Here is a 26,954-nt window from a genome sequence, read left to right as displayed (position 1 = left end):
GTTAAAAAAATTGTTTAGTCAATAATTTTCACAAAATGTAAGCCCAAAACAGAACAGTTCGGGATAAAATGAGTTTGGCGAGGTGATATCTTTTTAATAGCTGTTTTTGAAAAAGCCACTGGATTTAGTAACAGAGAAGCTCTCTCACAATACATATTCTTGCTGTTTTGTAAATTTATTTGGAATCCAGTTTTTTCTTCAGCACTTTACCAGTTTATTGAAATTTTTTGTTGGCAACTCTGGGTGCATCTTTCTAATATGTTTTGCTAGTAGAACCCTATGGTGAAATGCTTTGCTACATATTTTACATTTAAAATTCCTCTCTCCTCCATGAATACTCGTATGAACCTTCAAAGTAAACGCTTTGGAGAACGTTTTATTACATACATCACAGCTGAATCGTGTTGGTTTTGTTTTATCGTGTGTTTTGAGATGTGTTTTCAAGGCATTTACAGTACTGAAGTTTTTATTGCAAACATCGCACTGATTGATTTCGGTGCTTCGATGAAGATACAGATGTATGTGAAAAGATGCTCTATGTCTGTACTTCTTGCCGCATATGTCGCAGGTGTGCTTTGCTGAATCACTGCTTTTATCGTTTGGGTCCAAACACTCCTCGTTACTGCAATACAAGAAAAAAATATGCTAACAATAAACCAGTTACATCAAAAACGTCAATAATACTAACCCCGGGGAAAGGTTAACCTTGTGGATCTTGCGGATATGATACTTTAAACTACCAACTCTCTTGTACGGTGCACCACAAATGTCGCATTTGAAAGGTCGCTCATCGCTGTGACTTTTCATATGATCATCGAGATGATAATTAGACAGAAAATTTTTACCGCAAATACGGCACTTATTCGGGCAATCTGTACTGTGTATTTTGAGGTGCGTCCCTAATTGTGTCTTTAAGAAATAACGTCGCCCACATACTTCACACTTGAATCTCTGCTCTCCTGTATGAGCACTCTTATGGTGCTGCAGTCGTTTAGTGGTTTTGAATGATTTGTTGCAGATATCACACGCAAAACGACCTTCTCCTGTGTGAGTTGTTATATGATACGCCAAGCTGTATTTTGTGGTAAATCCCTTGTTGCAGAACTCACAAACGAAGTTCTTTCGAGGACGTTCGCCAACACTGCTACTGCGTATTTCTGAAGCGTTGGAGTTGCTGCAACAGACAGAAAATCATCTGGTAAATTACAAAAAGGCCTTTTAGAGTCTAAACCAAATAAATGAAGAATTGTTTATTTTTCGTTCGGATTTTGAACTAAATATTTGAAGCGGCAGTTTTAAATTAAAACAGTAACAATTGAACTTTAAACTCATAAGAGTCCACTTGTTCCTTCTGCTGATTAGGGAACACGTATTTTAGATAGCATGAAGCTGAGGAACTTAGCAAGAAAAAACTTTGTATTCATTTGACCTTAAAGTATATGCAAAATAAACTACGCTTGATTAAAAAAAAGGTATGCATCATGCAAAAACAGCCGCCTTACCTCATGAATAGACAATGAAAGTTACCTGGATCGAGAAGCTGCAGTTTCGTTATGAGCTGCGGTAGCTTCAACATCATCAATGATATCCCGCACAGGGTTTTGTTCGACCTCAACTAAATCTTCCCTCAGAGTATTCGTTACAATCGGTTCTACAGAACACCCATCACTGCTCGTAAGCGGAGTTTCCTCTTTTGTAGTCAATGTGTCGATTATTATGAATTCTTCTACCTTTATTGCAGTCAATTCCTCCATTTCGCTAACACAATTACGCATTCCGAAGTGATTGTATATTTCAACGGTAAAAATTAATAAAAACTCCACAGAAATTAACAATATTTTTCCTACTCGAACTAGTAAACAAAAATATATGTTATGGCATGCACGCTTGAAGTTTACTGTTCAACTCGGGGTGAAAATAAATATAATCATAAAATCAACTGGTGCAGAATGAGAGAACGTCTCGAGTAATCCTCATCATAACGAACAAGAAATGTTTTATTTTATTACAATTCATCAATTTCATGTGTGTTTTCAGCAAATTTGTCCACTTCAAAATTTAGGTGTTAGTTCGAGGTGGTTTAGCAATCCCCTGGCATTCAGCCAGTCTATTTACTCCTAAATTTTCATTCGACAGTTGGTTTTGTTATAAAAGTCGAGTAGACTCGACCATATAAATATTTCAAATGAAATGCGTTGCTCATCGAATTTTCACTCCTAAAGGAAACGTCCTTCGTGAAAAATCGGTTCTCCGCATCAGTGTTCAGTTCGGGATCTAGTTATCTGGTACTTACTTTCCTGGTGAAACATCCCTCAGGATTTCACCTGCGTCACAATGTTACGCCAACATCCTCGGTCCATAGCCGCTAGTCTCCAGTTTTTTGAGAGTCCCACACTTCCAAGATCTTGCTCCACTTGGTCTAACCACCTAGCTCGTTGTGCACCTCTACGTCTTGTACCGGCCGAATTCGAGACGAACACCATTTTTGCGGGATTGGTGTCCGGAATTCTTACAACATGTCCCGCCCATTGTACCCCTCCAGCTTTCGCGATTTTTTGTATACTGGGTTCGCCGTAGAGTTGCGCCAGCTCGTGGTTCATCCTTCGCCTCCACACGCCATTCTCGCATACTCCGCCGAAGATAGTCTTAAGCACACGCCGTTCGAAAACGGCCAGTGCTTGCAAGTCCTCCTCGAGCATTGTTCGTGTCTCGTGCCCGTAGAGGACTACTAGTCTTACAAGCGTCTTGTACAGGGTGCACTTGGTACGGGGGCCAAGTTTACCAGACCTCAAAGTCTTGTGGAGTCCGTAGTAGGCACGACTTGAAGACCAGCTACAATACGTCTGCGGATTTCTCTGCTGCAGTTGTTGTCTGACGTTACCAAAGACCCGAGGTATACAAATTTGTCAACCACCTCGAACTCGTCTCCGTCAATTATTACGCTATTGCCTATGCGAGCTCTATCGCGCTCGGTTCCTCCTGCTAGTAGATCGGTCTTTGACGTACTCACTTTCAATCCAACCTTTTCTGCTTCACGTTTCAGTTTGTTGTACTGTTCAGCAATCGCCTGGAACGTCCTTTCGACAAGGTCCACGTCGTCAGCGAAGCAGATGAACTGGCTGGATTTATTGAAGATCGTGTCGCGCATGTTAAAGGCCGTTAAACAGGAGACAGGAAAGACCGTCGCCTTGTCGAAGTCCCTTGCGTGTTTCAAACGGGCTTGATGACGCACCCGAAGTCTTCACACAGAACTGTACACCATCCATCGTGGCCTTGATCAGTCTTGTTAGTTTCGCTGGGAAACCATTTTCATCCATGATTTTCCATAGCTCTACACTAGCGGCCTTAAAATCGATGAAAAGGTTGTGCGTGGGGACTTGGTATACGCGACACATTTGGAGGATTTGCCGCAGCGTGAAGATTTGGTCTGTTGTCTATCGCCCACACACAAAATCGACTTTTTTTCTCTGTGTGGACTCATCACTGCCTTGAGGAAATGCTCAGCTAATGTGGAACAAGAACCTGCGATGGATATCACCAACGAGGTAGGGATTACAGCAGCTTCTAACTCCAGGATATTTGTTAAGAATCAACCTACACCTCTTTTCGCCACGAAATTGTTTGCTCGCGTTTAATTAGTCTCTCTTCTTTCTTTTTTTTATTTAGCTCTTCTACTTTTATGTGAGTGGATTCCTCCATTTCACTCAATGCAAAATCCACGAACTTGAAGCTAAATAACTTGATATACTATAGATTTTCACGTGTTGGAGGTAAGAAAAACACCACAAACATAATAGAATTCAACAACAGTTTTCCTACCCGAGCTCGTAATCGTACAGTTTTGCATGGTGGCCTAACGGGGTCTACTACGAAAGGCTGAAACTCAAAAGGCTGAAACACGAAAGGCTGAAATTCGAAAGACTGAAATCACGAAAGGCTGAAAACTACATAAGGCTGAAAACACGAAAGGCTGAATCACGAAAAGCTGAAAAATCATAAGGCTGAAATTCACAAAGTTCATTTCTGAAAGAACACTCGCGGCCTACGGCCGACTCGATTGTCCGAGATGTATGCTGTCCTTACTCGCTATCGCTCGTTCGGACTAAACTAGGGGATCACCCCTACGAGTCAGTAGACCTAGGGAAACGAACGAACCTATACAAGGGTGATTTCTGCGGGGGGGCTGCCCCCCCGCAGTGGCCGGCGCTTCCGACGGCGGGTCGCCGGCGCACACTCGCGGCCTTCGGCCATCTCGCCCTGAATTATCTAGGAAACGTGTACAAGAGTCAAGTGTGTATAGATTCAAATGTTGCCGAAAATTAATTTTCCATTGCACAAACCAATTGATACTCAAACATTGAACTCTGTCACCTTATAAAGGTTTGTTATCCATGTGTCCGAATTTTTCAACGATTATGATTCAAGTTACAAAAGTTTCAGCCTTTCGTGCATTCAGCCTTTCGTTATGAAACATACTTTTCAGCCTTTCGAGTTTCAGCCTTTCGGGTTTCAGCCTTTTGAGTTTCAGCCTTTCGTTACTAACCCGCCTAACGCAGTGTAACACTTTGCTGATGCAGTATTTTAAATTTCAAGAGCAATTGATTGCTGCTGTTAAATGAAAGTTTTTAATCTAAAATTTTAACAAAATGTAAGCCCTAAACAAAACGGTTTTGTCGAGTGATTTTTTGCGAGGTGATATCTTTTTAATAGCTGTATTCAAAACTGGCACTGGTTTTAATCAGAGAATCAGAGAAAAGCCCTCTCACAACATATATTTATGCTATTTTATAAATTTATTTGAAATCCACCTTTTTCTTCAGCACTCTTCCATATTAATCGAAAATTTTATTGGCAACTCTTTGTGCACCTTCCTAATATGCACCGCTAATGGTCTCTTATGGTGAAATGCTTTGCTACATATTTCACACTTAAAATTCCTCTCTCCCCAATGAATACTCGAATGAACCTTCAAAGTAAACGCTTTGGAGAACGTTTTGTTACATACATCACAACTGAATCGTGTTGTTTTTGTTTTATCGTGTGATTTGAGATGTGTTTTCAAAACATTAGCAGAACTGAAGTTTTTATTGCAAACATCGCACTGATTCTTTTCAGTGCTTCGATGAAGATACAGATGTATGTGAAAAGATGCTCTATGTGTGTACTTTTTACCGCATATGTCGCAGGTGTATTTTGCTGAATTTTTGCTTTTACCGTTTGGATCCAAACACTCCTCGTTGCTACAATAGAAGAAAAAGTATGCTGGCTTACAATAAACCAGTTACATTAAAAAAAATAAACAATACTAACCCCGGGGAATGGTTAACCTTGTGGATCTTGCGAAGATGATACCTTAAACTATTAACTCTCTTGTACGGTGCACCACAAATGTCGCATTTGAAAGGTCGCTCATCGCTGTGGCTACTCATGTGATCATCGAGATGATAATTAGACACGAAATTTTTATCGCAAATCCGGCACTTATACCGGCAATCTGTACTGTGTATTTTGAGGTGGGTCCCTAATTGTGACTTTAAGAAATAACGTCGCCCACATATTTCACACTTGAATCTCTGCTCTCCTGTATGATAACTCTTATGTTGCTGCAGTCGTTTAGTAGTTTTGAAGAACTTGTTGCAGATATCACACGCAAAACGACCTTCCCCTGTGTGATTCCTTCTATGATCCGCCAAGCTGTATTTTGAGGCATATCTTTTGTTGCAGAACTCACAAACGAAGTTTTTTCGTGGATGTTCACCAACACTGATATTGGATATTTCTAAACCGTTCGAGATGCTGCAACAGAAAGAAGATAGACTACAAAAGCAAATTGTTTGTTTTTCTCTGTTCGGATGTTGAACTCAATGTTTGTAGCGGCAGTTTTTATATTAGTGTTTTTGATGTTTCAAATATTCTGGTTAAATAAAAATATTTAAGACAGTTACCTGGATCGAGAAGCTGCAGTTTCGCTATTAGCTATTGTAGCACTCACATCATCAATGATATCAATCGCAGGGTCTTGTTTGACTTCACCTAAATCTTCCCTCGGGGCGTTCGTTACTATCGGTCCACCAGAACACCCATCACTGCTCACAAGCGGAGTTTCTTCTTCTTTTGCCACAGTGTCGAATACAATGAACTCTTCTACCTTTATTGCAGACAATTCCTCCATTTCATTAACACAACTTACTTATTCTAATGTGATTATAGTAGGTATATTTCAACGGTAAAATATAATAAAAACTCTACAGAACTCAACAATATTTTTCCCACTCGAACTAGTAAACAAAAATATGTCATTGCATACACGCTTGAAGTTTACTGTTTACTCGGGATGAAAATAAAATCATAAAATCAACTGTGAACCAACAGATGAGAGAACGGAATCACGTAATTCTTATCGTCTTCTTTCTGCCGGATTCGAGGCAAACACCATCTTCGCAGGGTGGTTGTCCGGCATTCTTGCAACGTGCCCTGCCCAGCGTATCCGTCCAGCTTTGGCCACAACTCATGGTTCATTCGTCGCTTCCATATTCCGTTCTCCTGCAGGCCGCCAAAGATCGTCCTTAGTGCCCGTCGTTCGAAAACTCCGAGCAAACGCAGGTCCTTCTCGAGCATTATCCACGTTTCATGCCCGTAGAGAACAACCGGTCTTATGAACGCTTTACACGGGTTACACTTCATACGGGGGCTTAGTCTGTTCGACCGCAATTGCTTGTGGTGCCCATAGTAGGCACGACTTTCGCCAATACGCGTCCAGATCTCACGGCTGGTATCATTGTCCTTGGTTATCAGTGAGCCAAGATAGACAAACTCGTCGGCTACCTCGAACTCATCGCTGCACACTTAATTCATCTCGGCAAACTTCACAACAGCTGATCGAACTTGGTGAACTTTTTAACAAATATTAGCAAGATATTTCGACGAACATTCGGCAAATATATCGATCTACCGTGAACCAGCAAGTAATGACATCTCGTTTGCCGAAGTTCATGAAAATTCTACCGAAAACTTGTAAAACATTTCGCTGAATTTATTAGCTGTTGAGTTCACGGTAATCTAAGTGTGTGTCGGTCGGCTTCGGTTCCACCAACTAGCATTAGCATATACTTCGTTTCAGACGTATTTATCTGTAACCCAATCCTCACTGGTAAAATAACTGTGAAAGCTAACGGGACTGGTGATACGCTTGTAAATAAAACGCGAGGTGTACTCTTCGACAGTCAACTAGAGGAGGGAAAAATGGTTCACTATAGTGAGCGGATCAGAGCGGTTCCGCTCACTAAGATGAACTAGTTCTTTTTAACAGCTCACTCGCTCTTTTCGTTCCTACATAATTTTTGGTTTTTATCAGTGTAGCTAATTATCAGACACCGCAAGCGAGAGCCAGGTGAAAGCTTTACACCCAATTTGCCAAGCGCAAGGTCGCGCGCAAAATTACAGTAGAACTCCCAGAAACAAGCTGCCACCAAACGTCTGCCCTGATATGCATGACTTGCATTTCTCATCACCCAGCCAGCCGCAAGAGCATGCAAAAAAAGCAACAGTCCATACACAGGTACACGGGTTGGATAACGCCGAGTACGCACACGAATGGATGTGGAACGAAAAGAACGAAAGAACTGATTCACTGATCTGGCAATCCGCTCGCAGGCTGATCAAAAGATTCAGTTCTTTGAAAGAGCGAAATCTTTCGCTCTCAGAAGAACTAGTTCTTCCGATGGCTCTTTTGTTCAGCTCGCAGGCAATCCGCTCGCGATCAGAAGATTTCGATCTTTTAAAGAAATGATTTTCTGATTAGCTCGGGAGCGGGTTGTCTGCATAGATTCAAAAGATCAGTGAACCAGTTCTTTCTCCCCCTTTAGTTTAAACAATATTTTTCTTAAAATGGCCAAACTTCACTGCCATATAGGTATTAATTTTTTTTTTTGAATGCGGTTAAACATGACTGCCGCTTTAACTTTTTTTTCAGATAGTGGCGAAACAATACTGCCATAAGCTCAAACTTATGTTTGTTTTAATATATAAAATCGACATCCCTTTTAGGACGCTTCGGTCTACTAGAGCGACGCAAACTTTCTGGATGACAACTTGAACTTGACGGTTGATTCGATTGCGACCACTGTCGCGTAGATGGGCCCTCCTGGGGATCAACTTCCTCAGGCGGTAAACACGCCGATGTGCCGCCACCTTCCGAATCACAAACCATTGGATGATCGTCAGATGTGCCTCGGTAGATATACGAATCTGTTGCGAAACCAAGGAATCCGCCAGCATCGTCATCAACGCTTTCATCGTCATCGTCATCGCGCGCTCTTTCCGGTTAACACTCCTTCCTTCCTCCCTCGCAAAAATCAAACCGTGACGATTTCTGCGAGCTCCAACCAGCTTCAGCTGATTGCGGTGCGCCAGATACACCCGACCTCCGACGGAAACCTGAAAAGTTGTTAAGGAAACAAGTTTTGAAAATTTTGTTTCAAGCCATCGTCGAATGTCAGTAGGTTTGAAATATTTTAAGTATACTAGATCTCCTGGGCGCAACTTGTCAATCCAGTCAGGTTACGATAATCTTTGGTATTATAGCTATACACAGATTTATCCACATTATCACGCTTCGTCAGATGATTCCTAAAACTATTCCTAGGATGGATTAAATCCAACAGCGTTTTGGGTTTATAGCTAAACAGTCTCTCTGAAGGAAAAGAACTACTACCTTCTAAACATGTATTCCTGTAACCAAACAAAAATTATGACACCAGATCTTCTGTGTTCAAACTAGCCATCTCCGGATCCAACAAAAACTTTTTCAAACCTTCTTTTACCACTCTTACCATACGTTCTGCTTGTCCGTTACTCGAGGGGTTATACGGAGGACTTTTCATAACCTTGATACTGTGTTTCTGAAAAAAGTCAACAAGTTCTTTAGAATTAAACGGCGGTCCTCCGTCCGTAACAACTACGTCCGGCAACCCAAATCTAGCAAAAACGCTGATAAATTTCGACTTCACACTCCTGGCATCTGTACTAAACTTCATGTACTCAACTTCAAGCCATTTTGAAAAACTGTCGACAATGACCAGGAAATTTTTTTTGTCGAAATAAAAGAAGTCCGCATGAATGCAGGTAAACGGTTTTGTTGTAGGGATCCAGTTAGAATGTGGTACCTGCTTTGGAACAACATTCATTTGACAACACACAGAACAAGTTTTAACAAAATTTTCAATGTCAATACTCATGCCATGCCAATAAACTGTTCTTCTGGCCATCTGCTTTATTTTGGTTATTCCTGAGTGCTTTTTATGTAGTAAAAGCAGAATTTTCGTTTGCAAACTATCAGGAATCACGACACGGTCTTGGTATAGCAAACAACCCTCTACTACTTCCAAGTCTTGGTGTTGTGCGTATACATCTAAAAAACTTCGATCTAACTTCTGTGGCCAACCATGCTTCATGTAGTAAATTTTTTTTTGCAAAAACGGATCTTTTTGTGATTCACTCGCAATCAAAGCATGGTCTAACGGAAACTCATTGGAAACATTCAAACTCTTTATGTATTCCTTTTGCAGACTTAACGGAACATTTTCAGGAAGAGGAAATCGTGAGCAAAAATCTGCGTTGCCCATCTTTGTTGACGGCCTGTAAACAATGTCAAAATCGTAAATACTCAGTTCCATTACATATCTCTGCAGACGCGTCACAAACAACGTATTTTTTCCTTCCTTCCCGAAAATTCCAATCAATGGCTTATGATCAGTATACACAGTAAACTTTTTGCCAAAAAGAAACTTATGAAACTTTTTGATGGTGCTAACAACTGTCAACGCTTCTAAGTGCAAAATTGGGTAGGATTTTTGTGCATTTGTTAAACTGAAAGAAACAAAACTAATAGGTCTTTCCTCATTCTTGATTTGATGTGCGATTACGCCGTCTAACCCATAACTACATGCATCTGTTACAACGACAACAGGTTTCCTCGGATCATAAAACTCTAACAGCTTTGAACTCAGCAACGCCTGTTTACAGTCTTCAAACACTCGACTACAATCTGAGTCCCAGACAAACTTAACGTCTTTTTTTAATAAACGATACAGACAGCTGAGGCGTAAGGACAAATTGGGTATGAACTTCCCGTAGTAATTAACCAAACCCAAAAATGCCTTCAGTTCAGAAACATTATTCGGAATATTAGCTTTCCGAATGGTCTCGACCTTTTCCGGGCACGGCAACAAACCTCTGTCGCTCAAAATGTGACCCAAGAATGGCAAACTTGAAACAAACCATTTGCATTTTTGCAGATTAATCTTAATATTACTGTATTTTCGATGTTTTGTGCAACGTAAGAACCGACGATCACATTATGCGACGCGACGCGAGACCAGACAAACAACACTTATTGTTCTTACAACATAAAAAACGCATTAAAAATTACCTTTAGTCGACCGGTTTCGGGCTGCTATCGCCCATCTTCGGGACTTTGTCCAGACTAGTTGTTTTTTCTCTCCGTACGCTGTGGGCGTTCGAAGAGAGAAGATTTACTGCACTCTCAGTTTCGTCAGTCCGAATAAGCAGGATGTCTCTTCGAACGCCCACAGCGTACGGAGAGAAAAAACAACTAGTCGGACAAAGTCCCGAAGATGGGCGGTAGCAGCCCGAAACCGGTCGACTAAAGGAAATTTTTAATGCGTTTTTTATGTTGTAAGAACAATAAGTGTTGTTTGTCTGGTCTCGCGTCGCGTCGCATAATGTAATCTTAATATTGGCATTAGAAAGACGCTCTAAGACCAAATTAAGCTTCCGTACACAGTCCGAATAGTCCTTGCCTGCTATCAAAACATCGTCTAAGTAACAGTAAACTCCGTCGATATCCTTCAAAACCTGATCCATGATCCGCTGAAATATAGCCGCACTTGAAGAAGTACCCTGTGGCGAACGATTGTACGTAAACAAAACTTTGATTGTGTTAATCACCATGATTTTTCTTGACCTTTTTGACAACAATAGCTGTGTATACGCACCAGACAGATCAAGAGAACAGAAAACCTTCGCGCCAGCCAAAGAAGCAAACAAATCCTGTGTTAGTGGGAGCGGATACACATTAGGAATCAAAACTTTATTGATAGAAACTTTACAATCAATAACCATCCTAATGCCACCGTCCTTTTTCACCACTTGAATTACGGGTGACGCCCACTCGCTCGAATCTATTGGTGTTATGACTCCATCCTTTTCCAAACAGTCGAGGTGCTGTAAAACCTTGTCCCTCAACCTGTATGGAACGTCATAAGCACGCTTAAAAACCGGTGTATGATCTTTTGAAACTAGATCTGCTTCGAACCCTTTAATTGGCGTACATAAAGATTTATCAAAAACATTGGCAAACTTACTCTGTATCTCTGCAACAATCTGGTCCGGGCAAACTGCCAGTTGATTGATGCTGCTTCCAAACGCCTTCCTCCAGTCAGGAATGAATACATCCAGCCAGTCTCGTCCCAACAAAGGTGTGAAGCAACTTCCACTTCGCAAAACGATCAGTTAAACAGTTTTCGCTTGGCCGTTAAACTCAACTTTTACTGTTATTTCTCCTTCCAACTTCAACTTACTGCCATTGATCACTGCTAATTTCTTGTCGCACGTCTCTAAGGGTATGTGATCGAATTCTCCCTCGTACATCTCCAAACTGATGACGGAGACTGCAGCGCCACAATCAACTTCCATCTTCAACCGCAAGCCGTCAACGAAAACGTTACGGAAACACGGTTCGTTGATTCTATTGGCTGATGATATCATCAAACAGTCCATGTCGTCGTCATCCGAGACGGATCTATTCAATCGACGTCTCAAACTTTTCTGATACTCGTTAAATTTTGGCTTTGCTGCTGGAGAATTGACAAACTTCGCTGACTTTTTCTTGTTTTTCAAGTCGTAACAAAAACGACGTGTATGTCCACTTCTACGACAGAAATTGCAAAACAGATTTCGTGACTTTGAAGTGGAACGATTTTTACGGTCAAACGAAACTGATCGGCTTCTGCTCCTTCCTCTAATAGGCTGACGACTCCGTCCACGCGAGCGATCTCGGAAATCCGAGCGATTGTCCCGATTCCCAAGCCTGTTCAACACGCTCGTACGGCGCGAACTGGAATCTCGAGATTATTTTCACCCTCTCTCCTGCTGCTTCCGTATTCGTGATGAGTTTCTTCGTTTTCGCCAAGGTTAGATCGTCCTCATCAAACAAACGCCTTTGTAGCTCCTCATCGCGGATTCCACAAACCAACTTATCGCGAATCGCCATGTCCTTAAACTGTCCGAATTCACACAACTCTGCTTGGAGCTTAACAGCTAGTATGAAATCCACAGCTGTTTCATTCGGCCCTTGTTCGCGTTTGTAGAATCTGTAGCGATGGATCAAATCGCTTTCCGTCTTGTCATACCGTTTTTTAAGAGCATCCGTAATCTCCTAAAACGATAAAGCTTTCAAATCCTTGCCAGGGAAAAGAAGCTTTATCTCGCTGTAGACTTCCCTGCTACAGGTAGCGAGAAACGAAACTTTTTGCTCCGCCGGATCAACCACTTTATGATGCGCAAACACCCAGTCCAACTGCTCCAAAAACTGCGCAAACGGAATAGTACCAGGAACGTACGGCTCGATTTGATTCACTAACGGCATACTTGACATGATGAAGAAAAAAAATTTAAAAAAAAATTTACAAACTAAAACTTGTACTAGTGTGCAAAATTACAAAAATATTTTTTTCAGTGTATATTTCACTGGTGCGATCAAATCAAAACAAACTGAATTTGATCTCCACACAACTCAACATAAAAAAAAACAGCTGTGAACAACAAAACACTTTTGCCTATTCCGCTTCGTGCGGAACGAAAAACACAAGCAAGAATACAATTTGTTTCGGCGGTGCGATGAAGCAGACAAAAAAAAATGCCGCCGATGATTAGTGTTAGTGCTGAATCAAACAGAACTTACATGCAAAACTTTAATATGCTGCTGTTTGATTATGGTAGTGCAGCAAAATAAAAAATGGCTCTTTTGCCTATCCGATCACGGTAAAAAACAAAATGAAGCGCAATTCCTCCTGCGTGCTAAACAGTCGAAAAAGGCTTACAATCGCACTTTAAACATGCAGTTAAAACAAGATAAACTGTGCAAAAACTTACGTGGTCGTTGACGCAAACCTGTTTGATTAAAATCAAAAAACTTGTTAAAAGTAAAACAAACCTGATTTACCAGGATAAACTTTTTTTTTAATGATTTTCATTACTTTGCGGAAAAACACTACTACCGCTTTTCAACACTAGCTCTCCGCAAACACTTGGCGGGGCAAAACTTTTTTAATTTTTCTGTCGCTTTTCACTCCAGCGGGAAACAAACTTTCGGCAAACTGAACGCCGCGAAACCACTTCACCAGCAAACTTAACGCCGGAAAAAAACTGTTCGTAGGTTACGGAAACACTGTCGCAAAACCAAAGAAACCGTTCGTACACACGCGAATTTCTAAGAAAGAAAAAACCGATTTCCTCGTCGCCACTAAAATAACTGAAAGCTAACGGGACTGGTGATACGCTAGTAAATAAAACGCGAGGTGTACTCTTCGACAGTCAACTATAAACTGATTTATTCTCTGCATCAGAACACTGAGCCAGCCAGTTGTTCAGACAGGGTTGTATTCTAGGGTGGTCACCACAACTGCTTTGCATTTTAGTCTTGTGTACTGTTCTGCCACCGCCGCAGTTGTTCTGCCGACAATGTCCATGTCATCAATAAAGCAAACGAATTGACTGGATTTGTTGAAAATCGTACCCCGCGTGTTGATTTCCGCTCGATTCATTACACCCTGTAGCACAATTTTGAATAGCAGGCAAGAGAGACCATCACCCTTTTGAAGCCCTACGGGATTCAAATGGACCGACAATCCACCCGAAATCCTCACACAGTACTGCGTCCCATCCACCGAAGCCTTTATCAGTCTAATCAGCTCCTCCAGAAAGCCGTTGTTCCATCCGTCACGACAGCAACAATAAGAACGCGAATACATAGACAAGGCAAATTGAGTACATACATCCCTCTCTACCTAGCAGCTTGATGGGTGAGCACCGATTCATCGATGCTATTCCCATTCATTCTATGTACGACCATTGAAGTGTTCAGTTCGTAGATCGCGCGATCAAATTTAAATTTAAAGTTAATAAAGATAGTTTGCTAAGTGTTAATCACGTGTATTCCATCGATCGATCAACCGTATACAGTCCACTCTAAACTAATCCGGCCAGGGAATCGTGAACAAACTTTGAGTGTCACGGGTTTCACGTTTCTAACCCACGTCTTATGGTCCATTGATGTGGAACAGCCGTTTTTGTCCATGATCTTCCATAGCTCTTTTCGGTTGATAATGTCATACGCGGCTTTAAAGTCGATGAATAGGTGGTGTGTGGGGGTTCTTCACGGCATTTCTGGAGGATCTGCCGTATGGTAAAGATTTGGTCCGTCGTAGACCGTCCTTCCACGAAGCCGGCCTGATAACTTTCCACAAATTTGTTGGCTAGGGGTGAGAGGCGACGAAAAATGATTTGGGACAGCACTTTGTAGGCGGCATTCAGGTCGTGATCGCACGACAGTTCCCACAGTCCAATTTGTCGCCTTTTTTATAGATAGGGCAGATAACTCCATCCTTCCACTCCTCCGGTTGCTGTTCTATATCCTAAATTCTTGCAATCAGCCGGTGCAAACAGGTGGCCAGCTTCTCCGGGCCCATCTTAATAAGCTCCGCTTCGAGGCCATCCTTCCCAGTCGATTTATTGTTTTTCAGCTGCTTGATGGCATCCTTAACTTCGCCTATCGTTGGGGCTGGCACGTCTTCTACATTTGTTGCACCGGCGGGATCACTTTCTCCGCCGCCATGGTCTTCTACCTGGGCGCCATTCAGGTGTTCGTCGAAGTGCTGCTTCCACCTTTCGGTCACCACACGAACGTCCGTCAGAATACTACCATCTTTATCCCGGCACATTTCGGCTCGCGACACAAAGCCTCTGCAGGATGCGTTGAGCTTCTGATAAAACTCTTGCCTTTCCTGAGAATGATGTAGCTGTTCCAGCTCTGCAAACTCCTTCTCCTCCAGGCGACGCTTTTTCTCCCGGAAGATTTGGGTTCGCTGCATCTTCGCATCTTAGCCGCCCGCGAAGTGTTCTCCGCATCAATCACCCTCCTACATTTGTCGTCGATCCTCTCTTTTCGTTGGGTTCGTCCCACATGCCCGATGACATTTTCCGCTACGCTGTTGATGGCTGTTCTGATGGTGTTTCAACAGTCCTCGAGAGGAGTTCCTCCAGCTGGTCCTCTTCCGGTAGCGCAGCTTCGAGCGAAAGCGCGTAGTTTTCGGCGACGTTAGGCTGCTTCAGTCGCGCGAGATCTAACCGAGGCGAGCGTCGGTACCAAATGTCTCTAACAACGGAGAGTTTTGGGCGCATCTTAACCATCACCAGGTAGTGGTCCGAGTTGACGTTAGCGCTCCTATGGGATCCGACGTCGATGATGTCTGAGAAGTGCCGACAGTCAATCAGAACGTGGTCGATCTGTGTTTCTGTCCGATTTGGTGACCTCCAGGAGTACTTGTGTAGAAGGTTGTACTGGAAGCAGGTACTACGCACGGCCAAGTTCTTGGAGGCGGCTAAGTCGATGAATATTAGGCTCATTTCGTTGATCAGCTGGTGCGCGCTGAACCTTTCAATCACCGGTTTGTATTCCTCCTCCTGGCCGACCTGAGTGTTGAAAACCCCAATATAATCTTCATATCATGTTTTAGGCAGTGGTCGTACTCACGCTTCAACTGCGGGTAGAATTCATCCTTGTCGTCTTCGGTTATTCCGAGGTGAGGGCTGTGCACGTTTATGATGCTGATGTTGAAGAAACGGCCCTTGAACCTACACATTCGAGGGCCGCCCATCACTATAAAAGCTGTTCTCAGTTCATGCGTGTTGCCGCAGCTCTGGTAGATGGCATGGCCATCCCGGAACGTACGTACCATTGAGCCCGTCCAGCACACCTCCTGCAGCGCTACGACGTCGAACCTGCGGGATTTCAATACTTCGGAAAGCACTGGTGTGCTCCCTTGTAAATTGAGAGACCAGCTAATCTACGTCCTGAGTTTCCAATCGTTAGTCCGTTTTCGTCGCATGGGCCTGGGCCGATTGTTCCTGTCCGAATTTCTTTGTTCCTCGTTCATTACTTGTGAGTGTTTTACGGTGGCAGCTTGCAAGGCCTGCGCATCAACCCCCTGTCTTGCCGGAGGACCATCGTGCACAACACTGTTTAGCTTCCCTGTCAGCATACGACCAAGTTCCCACCGGGGTTGGTTACCCGATCTTCCATTGGTTGCTAGTATCCCAGCTGGCACCGCGTGGAGGTCGGGATAGGAGTGGATGGATAAGAGACTAAGGTAAGAGGCAAACGCAGCCGCATCGTATGAATTGTGTTTAGGCCTTAACGGAAACGTCCTTCGTGGAAAAACGGTTCTTTGTATCAGTGTCCAGTCCGGGTTCAAGTTATCTGGTTCGCTCATTAAATACGCATTAAATTGTGCGCTTGTATATGAGCTTTAGGAACATTATCTGACTTTCAGGATAGGCTGCAAATGTTTCATTCGAAAGACCGTTCGTTGAGGCTGTATTACACTCTTTGACTAAACGTCAAATATTTGTCACTTTTTAACAGATAAAAATTTGGTCAAAGATAATTGTTTGTCACTCTCTAGTTTTTCAACGTGGCGAATAACAATCATGATGTCAAATAAATTTGACCATTATGTCAAAAGGTCAAATATTTGACCATTGATCGAAGAGTGTAATACAGGCTTTAGTATGGCAAACCATGTGCATCTCAAGGCCGAAGGGAAACGAAAAGTTTTTCGCTCAAATTCCACATTTAATTGATTAGCACAGCTCAACACTTACCAATAAAAGTAATACGGTAGACTCCTTGTTACTCCGATGCTAAATTCACAACAAAAATTGTAAAAGGACCGAACATTCGTTGTCTAAGAGCTGTAAATTTATTTTCCACAAATCACAGACTCGTGCAGCTTTCCGTTGTGAATTTTCAGATGCTTAGCTAATGGTGTCTTATGAAAAAAAGCTTTGCCACATATTTCACATTTAAACTTCCGCTCTCCTCCATGAGTACTCTTGTGAACATTCAAAGCAAAAACCCTGGTGAACGTTTTGTCACATACATCGCAGCTGAGTTGTTTTGTCTCGTGTGTTTTCTGGTGTTTCTTCAGATTGTAAGCCGAACGGAAACCTTCTTTGCAAATATCGCACTGAGCCACAACAGTGCTCTGATGATGTAACAGGTGTAACTGAAGTGTTCTTTTGGCTTTGTACTGTTTGCCGCATATGTCGCAGTTGTGCTTTGCTAGTTCATTGCTTTGGCCGTTATCAGTCCGGTTTATTTCTGAACTTTGCGGGTGGAGATCAACTTTGTGGCTCTTACGGATATGATGCCTCAAAGTATTAGATCTCTTGTATGATGCACCACAAATTTCGCATTCGAAAGGTCGCTCATCGCTGTGAATGAGCATATGTCCTGCGAGACGCCAACCAAATATGAATCTTTTGTCGCAAATCGGGCACTTATACGGACGATCTGTGCTGTGTGTTTTCAGGTGGAACGACAATTGTGCTTCGAATAAAAAACGTTGCTCACATATTTCACACTTGAAATGCAGCTCTCCTGTATGAGTGCTTTTATGGTGCAGCAGTCGCTTAGCGGTGTTGAATGTTTGGTTACAGATATCACACTCCAAACGACGTTCCTCTGTTTGATTGCTGCAATAGAAAGAAGAGCGTTTGATAAAATGCAGTGAAAAATAGCATATAAGTCGTACTTACGTTTGTAAGGAATTAACTTTGTGCATTTTAGCATGACGTTTTAGAGCATGATATCTCTTGAATAAAACACCACAGATGTCACATTTGAAGGGTCGCTCATCGCTGTGGGTACGCATATGTACTACGAGATGACCACTGCTTACAAATATTTTACCGCAAATGTGGCACTTGAACGGGCAATCTGTGCGGTGCGTTTTCATGTGGTACGATACTTGCAATTTTAGAAAGAATCGTCGCTTGCATATGTCACACTCGAAGTTGCGCTCTTTTGTATGAACACTCTTGTGGTACAGCAACCGTTTAGCGGTGATGAACGTTTCGCTGCAGATATCACACGCAAAAGGACGTTCCCCGGTGTGAGTTCTTATGTGACTTTCTAAGCTGTTTTTTTTGCTGAATGCTTTGCTGCAGAATTCGCAAACGTACTTTTTCCGTGGATTATTATCAGCAACAGCAGGGCTCATTTTTGAATCGTCCGGATTGCTGAACCAGAAAGAAGAGAAACTGATTAAATGCGAGCAAAACTTTTCGTAGTGAAAAGAGTCTAAGGTTGATTCTTAACGAATTACCTAGAGCTAAAAGGTACTATAATCCCAACTTCATCGGTGATATCCGTCACAGGTTCGTGTCCGCTCAGGGCGTTCGTTACAGCCGTTTCAGTGGAGCACCGTTCGCTGCTAGCAAATGAAGATTCTTCTTCCGCAGTCATAGTGTCACAAATTAAAAACTCTTCAGTCTTTATGGGAGCTAATCCTTCCAGTTTCATTGTGGCTCCTTCCATTTCGCTTTTTATATTTACGTGGTCATTGTGTACTTTTCCACTTGTTTCAGCGTGACAAATATATATTTATATAAAACAGTAAAATTTTTACCAAAATCGGCAATGTTTCGAGGCTGGACAAATTAGAAACATGTCAAACATAACATGCACGCTAAACATTTATTGTTTACCTTGATGTTAAATCTCACCACCACTGTTCCCTGAATTCGTTGCATGATTGTGACCAAGGGTTCTTGTGGCTGTCAAACTCCATACATTTTTCCAGGGGGGATTTACTGCTGTCAAAATTCATATATGTGTGCGTTATCGCAGATCAACTCTGGTCCATGAAGTTTGTTGGTCCATGACGTTTAAAAGGTTTCCTGTGTGGCCCGGAAACTTCATGGTTTTCAGCTAATTGCAGGCTGCTGCCACCAAATTTCACTACGTAACGCAGTATTAATAAAAGTTTTCCGCGATTTCTAGAGTTTTGTTAAAAAAGAACGTTACAATTCTACTAAATTTTACTTCAATCAAAACGACACAAATCAAAACAACCGGACGCCTTGTTGCCAAATATGCTGGTCAAGGTTACACGATATTTGACAGATAGATTCCCCCTGCATTTTTCATTTACCACTCATTGATTCTGTTACCCACTTTTTCATGTGGAATTATATTTAGATAACCCCTGATCAAAATGCAGAATTAAAAATTAATAAATAATACACCAGGTTTTTTTCTCCTCAACAGTAATTATTCTAATGATTACCTATATTTTTTTTTTGAATCACCAATTTATTTCGAATTCATCCAAAGTAAACAGAGGACAAAAAATTTTCGCACTACCAAGCGAGGGGAACCGAATCTCGATCCGAAAATGGCGTTCAAGCCTTTTGAGTCTATCAATCTTTAAAAGTTGGAAGAAAAATCTCTCAAATTACCGTAATTATTAGATTACTTCTCGTCAGCCGGACGTTTCGTTTGTAGCCGCTTCTCGCTTAAGGTGCTTCGGTGTTTTTTTGTGAACCCGTAACGCTCTCCACGTCCTGTATGTTGATTCGCAAATATCGCATTCGTATGGTCGTTCTTCCGAGTGACAAGCCTTATGCTCCATTAGATCGTACTTCTGTGCAAACCGTTTATCGCATAACGAACACTCGAACCGACGCTCCAAATGTTGCCTCTGCTCTTCGTGCGTTCGTGCATGAATTTTAAGATTATGATTAGACTTAAATGATCGACTGCAGAGATTGCATTGGAAGAACCGTTCGTTAGTATGACAAAGCATGTGCAGTTTTAGTTTTTTACGTAATACAAAGCTTTTACCACAAATTTCACAACTATGGCTCTCCGAAGTGTGCATTTTCATATGTTCTCTCAGATTATTACCTGACTTATATAATAAACCGCAAGTATTGCATTTAAAAGCCCGTTCATTTGTGTGGCAAAGCATGTGCTGCGTTAATCTTATGCGGAATGGAAAATTTTTGTCGCAAATCTCGCACTTATGCAGCCACTCCGAGGTGTGCTTTGCCTTATGTTCTCTCAAATTACGAAATGACTTATATGATAAACCGCAAATGTCACAACTGAAAGGTCTTTCTTCAGTATGGCAAGTCATATGTTGTATGAGACTTCGAGAATCCCAGAATCGTTTTCTACAAGTTTCGCATTTATACAGATTCGCCGAGGAATGCTTAAGCCTATGTCTTCTTAAAGCAACAATTGTTTTACATGAAGAACCGCAAATATCACAATCATAAGATTCTTCAATATGATTAGTCATATGCCGTATGAGCTTGGATAGTGGACTAAATCCTCTTCCACATATCTTACAGTAGTGCCGCTTTTCTACCTTAGAACTCAGGGTAGTGCTCCGATGAAGATCCAGATGGAAACGAAGTGATTTCTTGTGTTTGAGCTCCTTGCCGCATATGTCACAGGTGTACATTTCTGAACCATTGCTTGAGCTGTTATCAATCTGGTTCGGCTTTAAACCGTTCGCTTTGCTGCAACAGAAGAAAAATAAATAATTAGTGTGACAAATATTACCAAACATCAAGGAAAAAGCCAAGCTTCGTTTGGTCAACTCTAGTAAATCTGTCGGATTTGCTATAGGTTATCACTAAAAGGTACAAGGTTACAATCTTTGGATTAATAAAACCTGTGAACGTCGAAGCCTGACGATAAACGAACGTTGATTGTCGAGCTTAGCAAAAGAATCAATTGAAATAACATGCTTTGAAAGTGGTTGTGAATCGGTTCGAATACAATACCTGGAACTAGAGGCTGCAATTTCACCAAAAGCTGTCACATTTCCAACTTCGTCATCGAAACTATTCGCGGCAGCTTCCCGTTTCACATCAGATCGATTCTCTCTCAGGAGATTCGTAACAGTCGCTTCACCGGTCCACTGATCGTTCCTAACGAGTGGAATTTCCTCTTCCGCAGTCACAGTGTCTATTATTGTAAGCTCTTCTACCTTTATTTGAGTGAATTCTTCCATTGTGCTCACACAACTCACGTTATCGATATAAAATATCTTTTAAATTACACTTGATTGTAAGTACATTTCTACGAGTAAAAAATAAAAAACAGTTAAAACTTCACAGAATACATTCCTTTTTCCTTTCGAATTCATAAGCAAAAAAATGTCATGGCATACACGTTAATAGTTCACTGTTCACCTTGGGGTGAAAATAAATGAAAGGTACACCGAGACAAGGTGAAATGCTTGTACGTTTGTTATTGTTGCTGTTTTTCAAGCTGCGAAACAAAAACACGACCAAAACCGAAATCTTTTAATGTCGCCAATAATATCAAAAGTGATTTTTTATTATTGTGTTTAGGATTGGCACTTGTGATACTAGAGCTACCGATCGTATAACATTTGTTTTTCACGCTTTGGGATCCGGATTGCATCCAAGTTGCGACCGATCGATTTGAAGGCAAATCACAGTTACGTAACTGTTTCAACTACCCCCCTCCCCCATATGTAGCAATAAGTAACGCAAACTAAACCCCCTCCTCTCTGCCTTACGTAATTTGTGTACGACGCCTAAGTAAAGTTGTCAAAGGGTTAGATAACGAATATATTACGAATTTTTCATTAGAGCGTCCGCCATTCTAGCGCGTAAAAAACTGGATACTGAAAGTCGGAAGAGTCTGCGTCAAAGCTGGCAGAGGACATCAGCTTTATTCACTCCCAGGCTGGATTCGAAATACGTATTTGGCTGTCATTCGTATTTCGAGAGTTAGAGGCAAAGCCGAGTGAGAAAAGCTTCAATTCTTTGGGACGAGCACATCGCAAACGTGCAATAAGAAAAATGGTGAATATGGCTCAGTTCTTCAACACGTGAAGTGTGTACGGGTTCCGAGACGTTACCGAGAGAAAACCACCATTGGAGAGCAGAATCTTTTACAACTACACATATTTGTTGACGCACTATAGATCATTGCACACGAAATATAACCTCACTTTTCTGACACTTCCCACGGGTTTGTTTACAAGGTGTTCTATTCACTTTTTATGTGATCGGAGTGAAAATGAATGATACGAGTACGAAAAAGATGGGAAAACTCTCCGCCTATGCGAATTCGTTACTGTGATCTTTTGGTTTATTCTTGGAAACGCAATTTTCAACATGAAACTTCCACTTTTTTATTCGAGCCGAAAGTTTTACTATGTAAACAAACCCGCGATAACTGTCAAATCTCTTTCTTCTTGTTTTGTGACGTCATCGTGCAATGATCTATTGAGCGATAATTGGGGCGAACACACGAGTATCTCTATAGGATATCGTGAAACGGTCCCCAGCGAATTCGCGTTGACTGTGTTGCTGATATTTGTTTGGTTTCTGCGTGCGAAAAAGAGAGAAAGAACTATTTTTACTTTTGTCATCACGCACATTTTGACAATTACATACGAGAGTTCACGTAGGTGCGAACCCAAGTATGATGACAGTTCTACAAGGTATGCTACATTTTTGTCTATCCACGCACACAAACAAATCTCGTTATAAAAAATTTCGCGTTTTGTATGGAATTCAGAACACTTTAGGAAATTTCTCGTTTTATGTTGTTTCATATCTGATTTTTTTGGTTGGAGAGTGAATCTCCAGTTGAAACACACTAGAAATTGATATTAATTTAGATTTAGTGTGAAAAATTGTGACAATATGTCGAAATAAAATATATAAAAATGCTATATTTCTAATAGTTGGAGCATAATCTAAGTCATTGTCATAGCTCATGACTTTTGTTACTGTATGAAACATAAGCGACTCTATTTAGAAGCGCTATTAGAGTACAAGAAAAAAAACGAAAAGTGCAAAAAGGTTACCGGCAAACTGATGAAAAACAGCATATTTTACCTAAACCGCAGCATGTTTATGTATTCCCCACAAATAAAATATGTTTCAACATCATTTCTATAACTTTCCAGGAAAGTATGTTTTATAAGTTTAGTTTAAAATGCAAAATCATTTCCAATTTTATACAAAATTAGAAAAAGTTCATAACGATCACTAATACTAATGCATCAACGTGAATAGCATACCTTGTAGAACTGTCATCATACTTGGGGTGCGAACAGCCTTCGAAATCTCTTTCAACGCGAATAACCCGAATAATACGTAAAAAAAACAAAAAGGTATTACCGTGCTGGATCGAAATCCGTACACCTAAGCACATGATGATCTTCGACGGTCAATAGAAAATCAAGAAATCACATATTGCTTTAAACTGACATGTTTACTTATAAATCTACTTATATTTTATCACTGTTTTCAAGCAAAATAATTAAAATCACTCCGAAACTCGAAAAAAATATGTTTAAATAGAACATGTTTTGAATCGAAATCCGTACACAGTTTTTTGTCTGAATCAAAACCCGTACACTTTTGAATCGAAATCCGCACACACGCGATATAAACTGGATCTAAGTCCATACAGCAATGAATTAAAATCCGTATAGATATAGAAGCACAAAAATGTACATCTTTTATTTATAATTTATCTTTAAATCTAAGAAAATATATATTTTGAGGAATAATTGGTTCCAAAAGTTTCACACGGTTTTCTATTTTTTTTATTAGCTGAAATAGTGCAATTTTCGTAGCGTTTCGTTGCGGTACGCCTTGTCGTAGTAATCGGAACGCCGGAACCTTTCAAAGCTTCCCGGTACGACTTTACCTTGCGCACCTCAGTCACAGCTCTTTCGAAATTGATTGCCGTATATTTATACTTGTTTTCTTCCATTAAATGCTGAAAACAAGAAGGAAGTTCAACAATATAGGCATGATACACACGCTGTACGGATTTCGATTCAATCAATTAGCAAGGATCACAATCCGTACGACACGGTTTTTGTTGAATAAATACAATTTACACTATTTACCAGACAACATACAGTTCGAAAATGACAAAGACTTACCTTTTCCATCAATTTCAAAAAGATTCACAGAGTAAAACACTTATATCCCACTTGAAAAACGTTTTTATCTGAAGAACGTTTCCTTAGTAAATTCTCTAACGATACAACGAAATGACAACTGAAACCGATACACGATTGATTTTTCATTTTTAATATTTTTATTTCATGGCCTACTGGCGCATAGTTTCATTTAACAGAAGGTCAACAGCTCAACGGACATGTACATGTAACTATCATATGGATTTTCATTTTTATAATGCTTAAAACTGAAGAAAAACATCAAGGTGTACGGATTTCGATACTGTACGGGTTTCGATCCAGCACGGTACTACTGGACCGTTGACTCAAGAACTCAAGGAAGCAGAAATCTTCATCATCAAACTGGTGCAAGATGTGTGTGCTTCTGAAATAGATTCGCTGATAAAACCTATCAAGATACTAGGGAAGAAAACGTTGCCGAAGAGTAGTCCGTTAAACAGACTGAGTCCATTTATTGCCGAAGATGGACTTCTACGTATGAACGGTCGTATAGGTATAGGCATTAGCGAATTTGTGGACGAAAGTACCTAGCATCCGATCCTGCTGCCCAAACGTCAGTCTGCCACGGACCTCACAAACGCTGAAATTCACAGATACTGCCATAACCTCGGCCATAACAACAACCAAGGGGCGAAGAATAAACAACATCGTGAAGAAAAAAACTGGAATATCTCTAATGAAACATTGTATTGGATGACTTGCATTCAAAGGAAAGGAAGTTGAAAGAGGTAAAAAAAAAAATCGAAATTGACATAGAATGAAAATAAAATTTGTATCGGCCTAATAGTAAAAAAAAAATATATATACTTTTAAATTACCTTTATTAATAAAATACTTCTGGTCATCGGGACGTTTCGTTCACCATTAATTCTCGCTTAAGATGCATTGTCGTTTTTCTGTGCAGCAGTATCGCTCTCCACGTCCTGTATGATGTTTCGCAAATATCGCATTTGTGCGGACGTTCTTCCAAGTGACTAGCCTCATGTTCCAGAAGACTGCGCTTGTGCGCGAACCGTCTATCGCAGATCGGACACACGTACGGACGTTCCGAATGTGGCTTCTGCTTGTGACTGTTTAGAAGACTATTTGTTTCAAATTCCGCATCGCAGATATCACACTTGAACAATCGCTTGTGACGTAACATGTGTTGTTCGAGTAATCGAGGAGCAGCAAATTCTTTTTCACATATAAAACATGTGAACTCACGCGTGTGCACTCTTTTATGATTTTTCAAATATTGATCTGACTTAAATGATTTGCTGCAAAGATTGCATTTGAAGGGCCGTTCGTTAGTGTGACAAATCATGTGTTTTCTCAGTATATTGGGAAATAGAAAACTTTTCCCACAAATATCGCATTTACACGGACACTCTGAGGTGTGCTTTTTCTTGTGGACTTTCAAACCTTCAACTGTCTTATATGACGCACTGCAAACATCGCATCCAAAAGTCCGTGCATCCGTATGACAAGACATGTGTCGCGTTAAAGAGTAACGAACTAGAAATTTTCTATCGCAAATTTCGCATTTATGCGGCCACTCTGAGGTGTGTTTTTTCTTATGATCTCGCAAACTATTAACTGACTTGTATGTTGAACCGCAAATATCACAACTAAAAGGACTTTCTTTTGTATGACAAGTCATATGTTGCATGAACTTTTGAGACCCCCAAAATCTTTGTCCACACATTTCGCATTTAAACGGGCTCTCCGAGGTGTGCGTTTTCCTGTGTTCTTTTAAACTTTTAGCTGACTTAAATGAGGAACCGCAAATATCACAACTAAAAGGTCTTTCTTCACTATGACAAGTCAGATGTTGCATTAACTTTTCAGAACTCCAAAATTTTTTTCCACAAATGTCACATTCATGCGACCGCTCTGAGGTGTGTTTTATCTTGTGATGCCTCAAACACCTAGCTGACTTATATGATAAACCGCAAATATCACAAATGAAAGGTCTTTCTTCAGTATGACAAGTCATATGCCGTATGAGTTGGGACGGTTTGGCAAACCCTTCTCCACAGATCTTACACTCGTGCCGCTTTATGCCGGGGTTGTAAGTCTTACAATTCAAAGCAGTGCTCTGATGAACACCCAGATGGAAGTGAAGTGATTTCTTTAGTTTGAACTGTTTGCCGCATATGTCACAGTTGTATTTTTCTGAACCATTGCTCAGACTGTTATCAGCCTGGTTCGGCTCCAAACCTTCTCCGTTACTGCAACAGAAGAAAATTTAAATTGGTTTATGATCAACGTGACAAATATACAAAACAGCACAAAAAAGGCTGAAGCTTTCTGATGATAAACAGACCCGGAGTATGTCATTACTGCCAGGCTGGAGACTAAGGCCGATTTAGAATCATCTCGTCCGAACTCAAATAAAATAACAGGCTTTGAAGGTTGTTGTCAACCTATACCAAACCAATATTATGAAGCAGGAGTACATATTTACCTGGAACAAGAGGCTGCAATTTCGTTACAAGCTATTATAGTTCCAGCTTCATCAGACCTATCTGTTACAGGTTCTTGTTTCACATCAGTTGAATTATCCCTCGGGACATTCGTTACAGTCGTTTCACCGCTCCACCGATCGCTGCTAACGAGTGGAGTTTCCCCTTCCTTACACACAGTTTCGGATATTGTAAGCTCTTCTACCTTTATTTGAGTGAACTCCTCCATAGCGTTCACACAACTCACGTATTGGAAACAAAATAACTTTTATATTTCACGCGAATAATCACATTTATATGAGTCAAAAATAAAAAAAAACAGTAACAACTTCACAGAATTTAACATTCTACTCGATCTAAAGAAAAACAATAA

The 26,954-nt window shown here is 41.0% G+C and overlaps 2 protein-coding genes across 6 annotated transcripts; both read right to left on the bottom strand.

The window, feature by feature from the left end:
* Positions 1–115: 115 nt before the first annotated feature.
* Positions 116–19,005, bottom strand: LOC129716652 (zinc finger protein 91-like). Its single transcript, XM_055666488.1, has 13 exons — positions 18,850–19,005; positions 18,468–18,792; positions 17,899–18,381; positions 17,079–17,835; positions 12,161–12,457; positions 8,832–8,900; positions 8,207–8,436; positions 5,946–6,185; positions 5,311–5,817; positions 4,822–5,240; positions 1,528–1,897; positions 689–1,174; positions 116–622 (listed from the first exon to the last, which is right to left on the bottom strand). The coding sequence occupies exons 2-13, from the start codon at positions 18,677–18,679 to the stop codon at positions 199–201; spliced, it is 4,494 nt and encodes a 1,497-aa protein (XP_055522463.1). The 5' UTR covers positions 18,680–18,792; positions 18,850–19,005; the 3' UTR covers positions 116–198.
* On the bottom strand, positions 8,340–26,950 carry LOC129719451 (zinc finger protein OZF-like). 5 transcript variants are annotated; one of them, XM_055670790.1, is made up of 3 exons: positions 26,584–26,950; positions 24,953–26,347; positions 8,340–8,436 (listed from the first exon to the last, which is right to left on the bottom strand). In XM_055670790.1, the coding sequence occupies exons 1-2, from the start codon at positions 26,808–26,810 to the stop codon at positions 24,976–24,978; spliced, it is 1,599 nt and encodes a 532-aa protein (XP_055526765.1). In that variant the 5' UTR covers positions 26,811–26,950; the 3' UTR covers positions 8,340–8,436; positions 24,953–24,975. The 5 variants fall into 5 exon arrangements, with proteins under 5 accessions (XP_055526765.1, XP_055526784.1, XP_055526774.1 ...); XM_055670809.1 differs by lacking the exons at positions 8,340–8,436; positions 24,953–26,347; positions 26,584–26,950 and adding exons at positions 19,011–19,140; positions 19,603–20,670; positions 20,938–21,654; XM_055670799.1 differs by lacking the exons at positions 8,340–8,436; positions 26,584–26,950 and adding exons at positions 19,183–20,670; positions 20,938–21,235 and having other exon boundaries at positions 24,953–25,092.
* Positions 26,951–26,954: the final 4 nt, after the last annotated feature.

The sequence above is a fragment of the Wyeomyia smithii genome, chromosome 1, assembly GCF_029784165.1.
Source record: "Wyeomyia smithii strain HCP4-BCI-WySm-NY-G18 chromosome 1, ASM2978416v1, whole genome shotgun sequence".
In the NCBI taxonomy this organism is placed as follows: domain Eukaryota; kingdom Metazoa; phylum Arthropoda; class Insecta; order Diptera; family Culicidae; genus Wyeomyia; species Wyeomyia smithii.
This window is presented reverse-complemented; position numbering and strand designations above follow the sequence as displayed.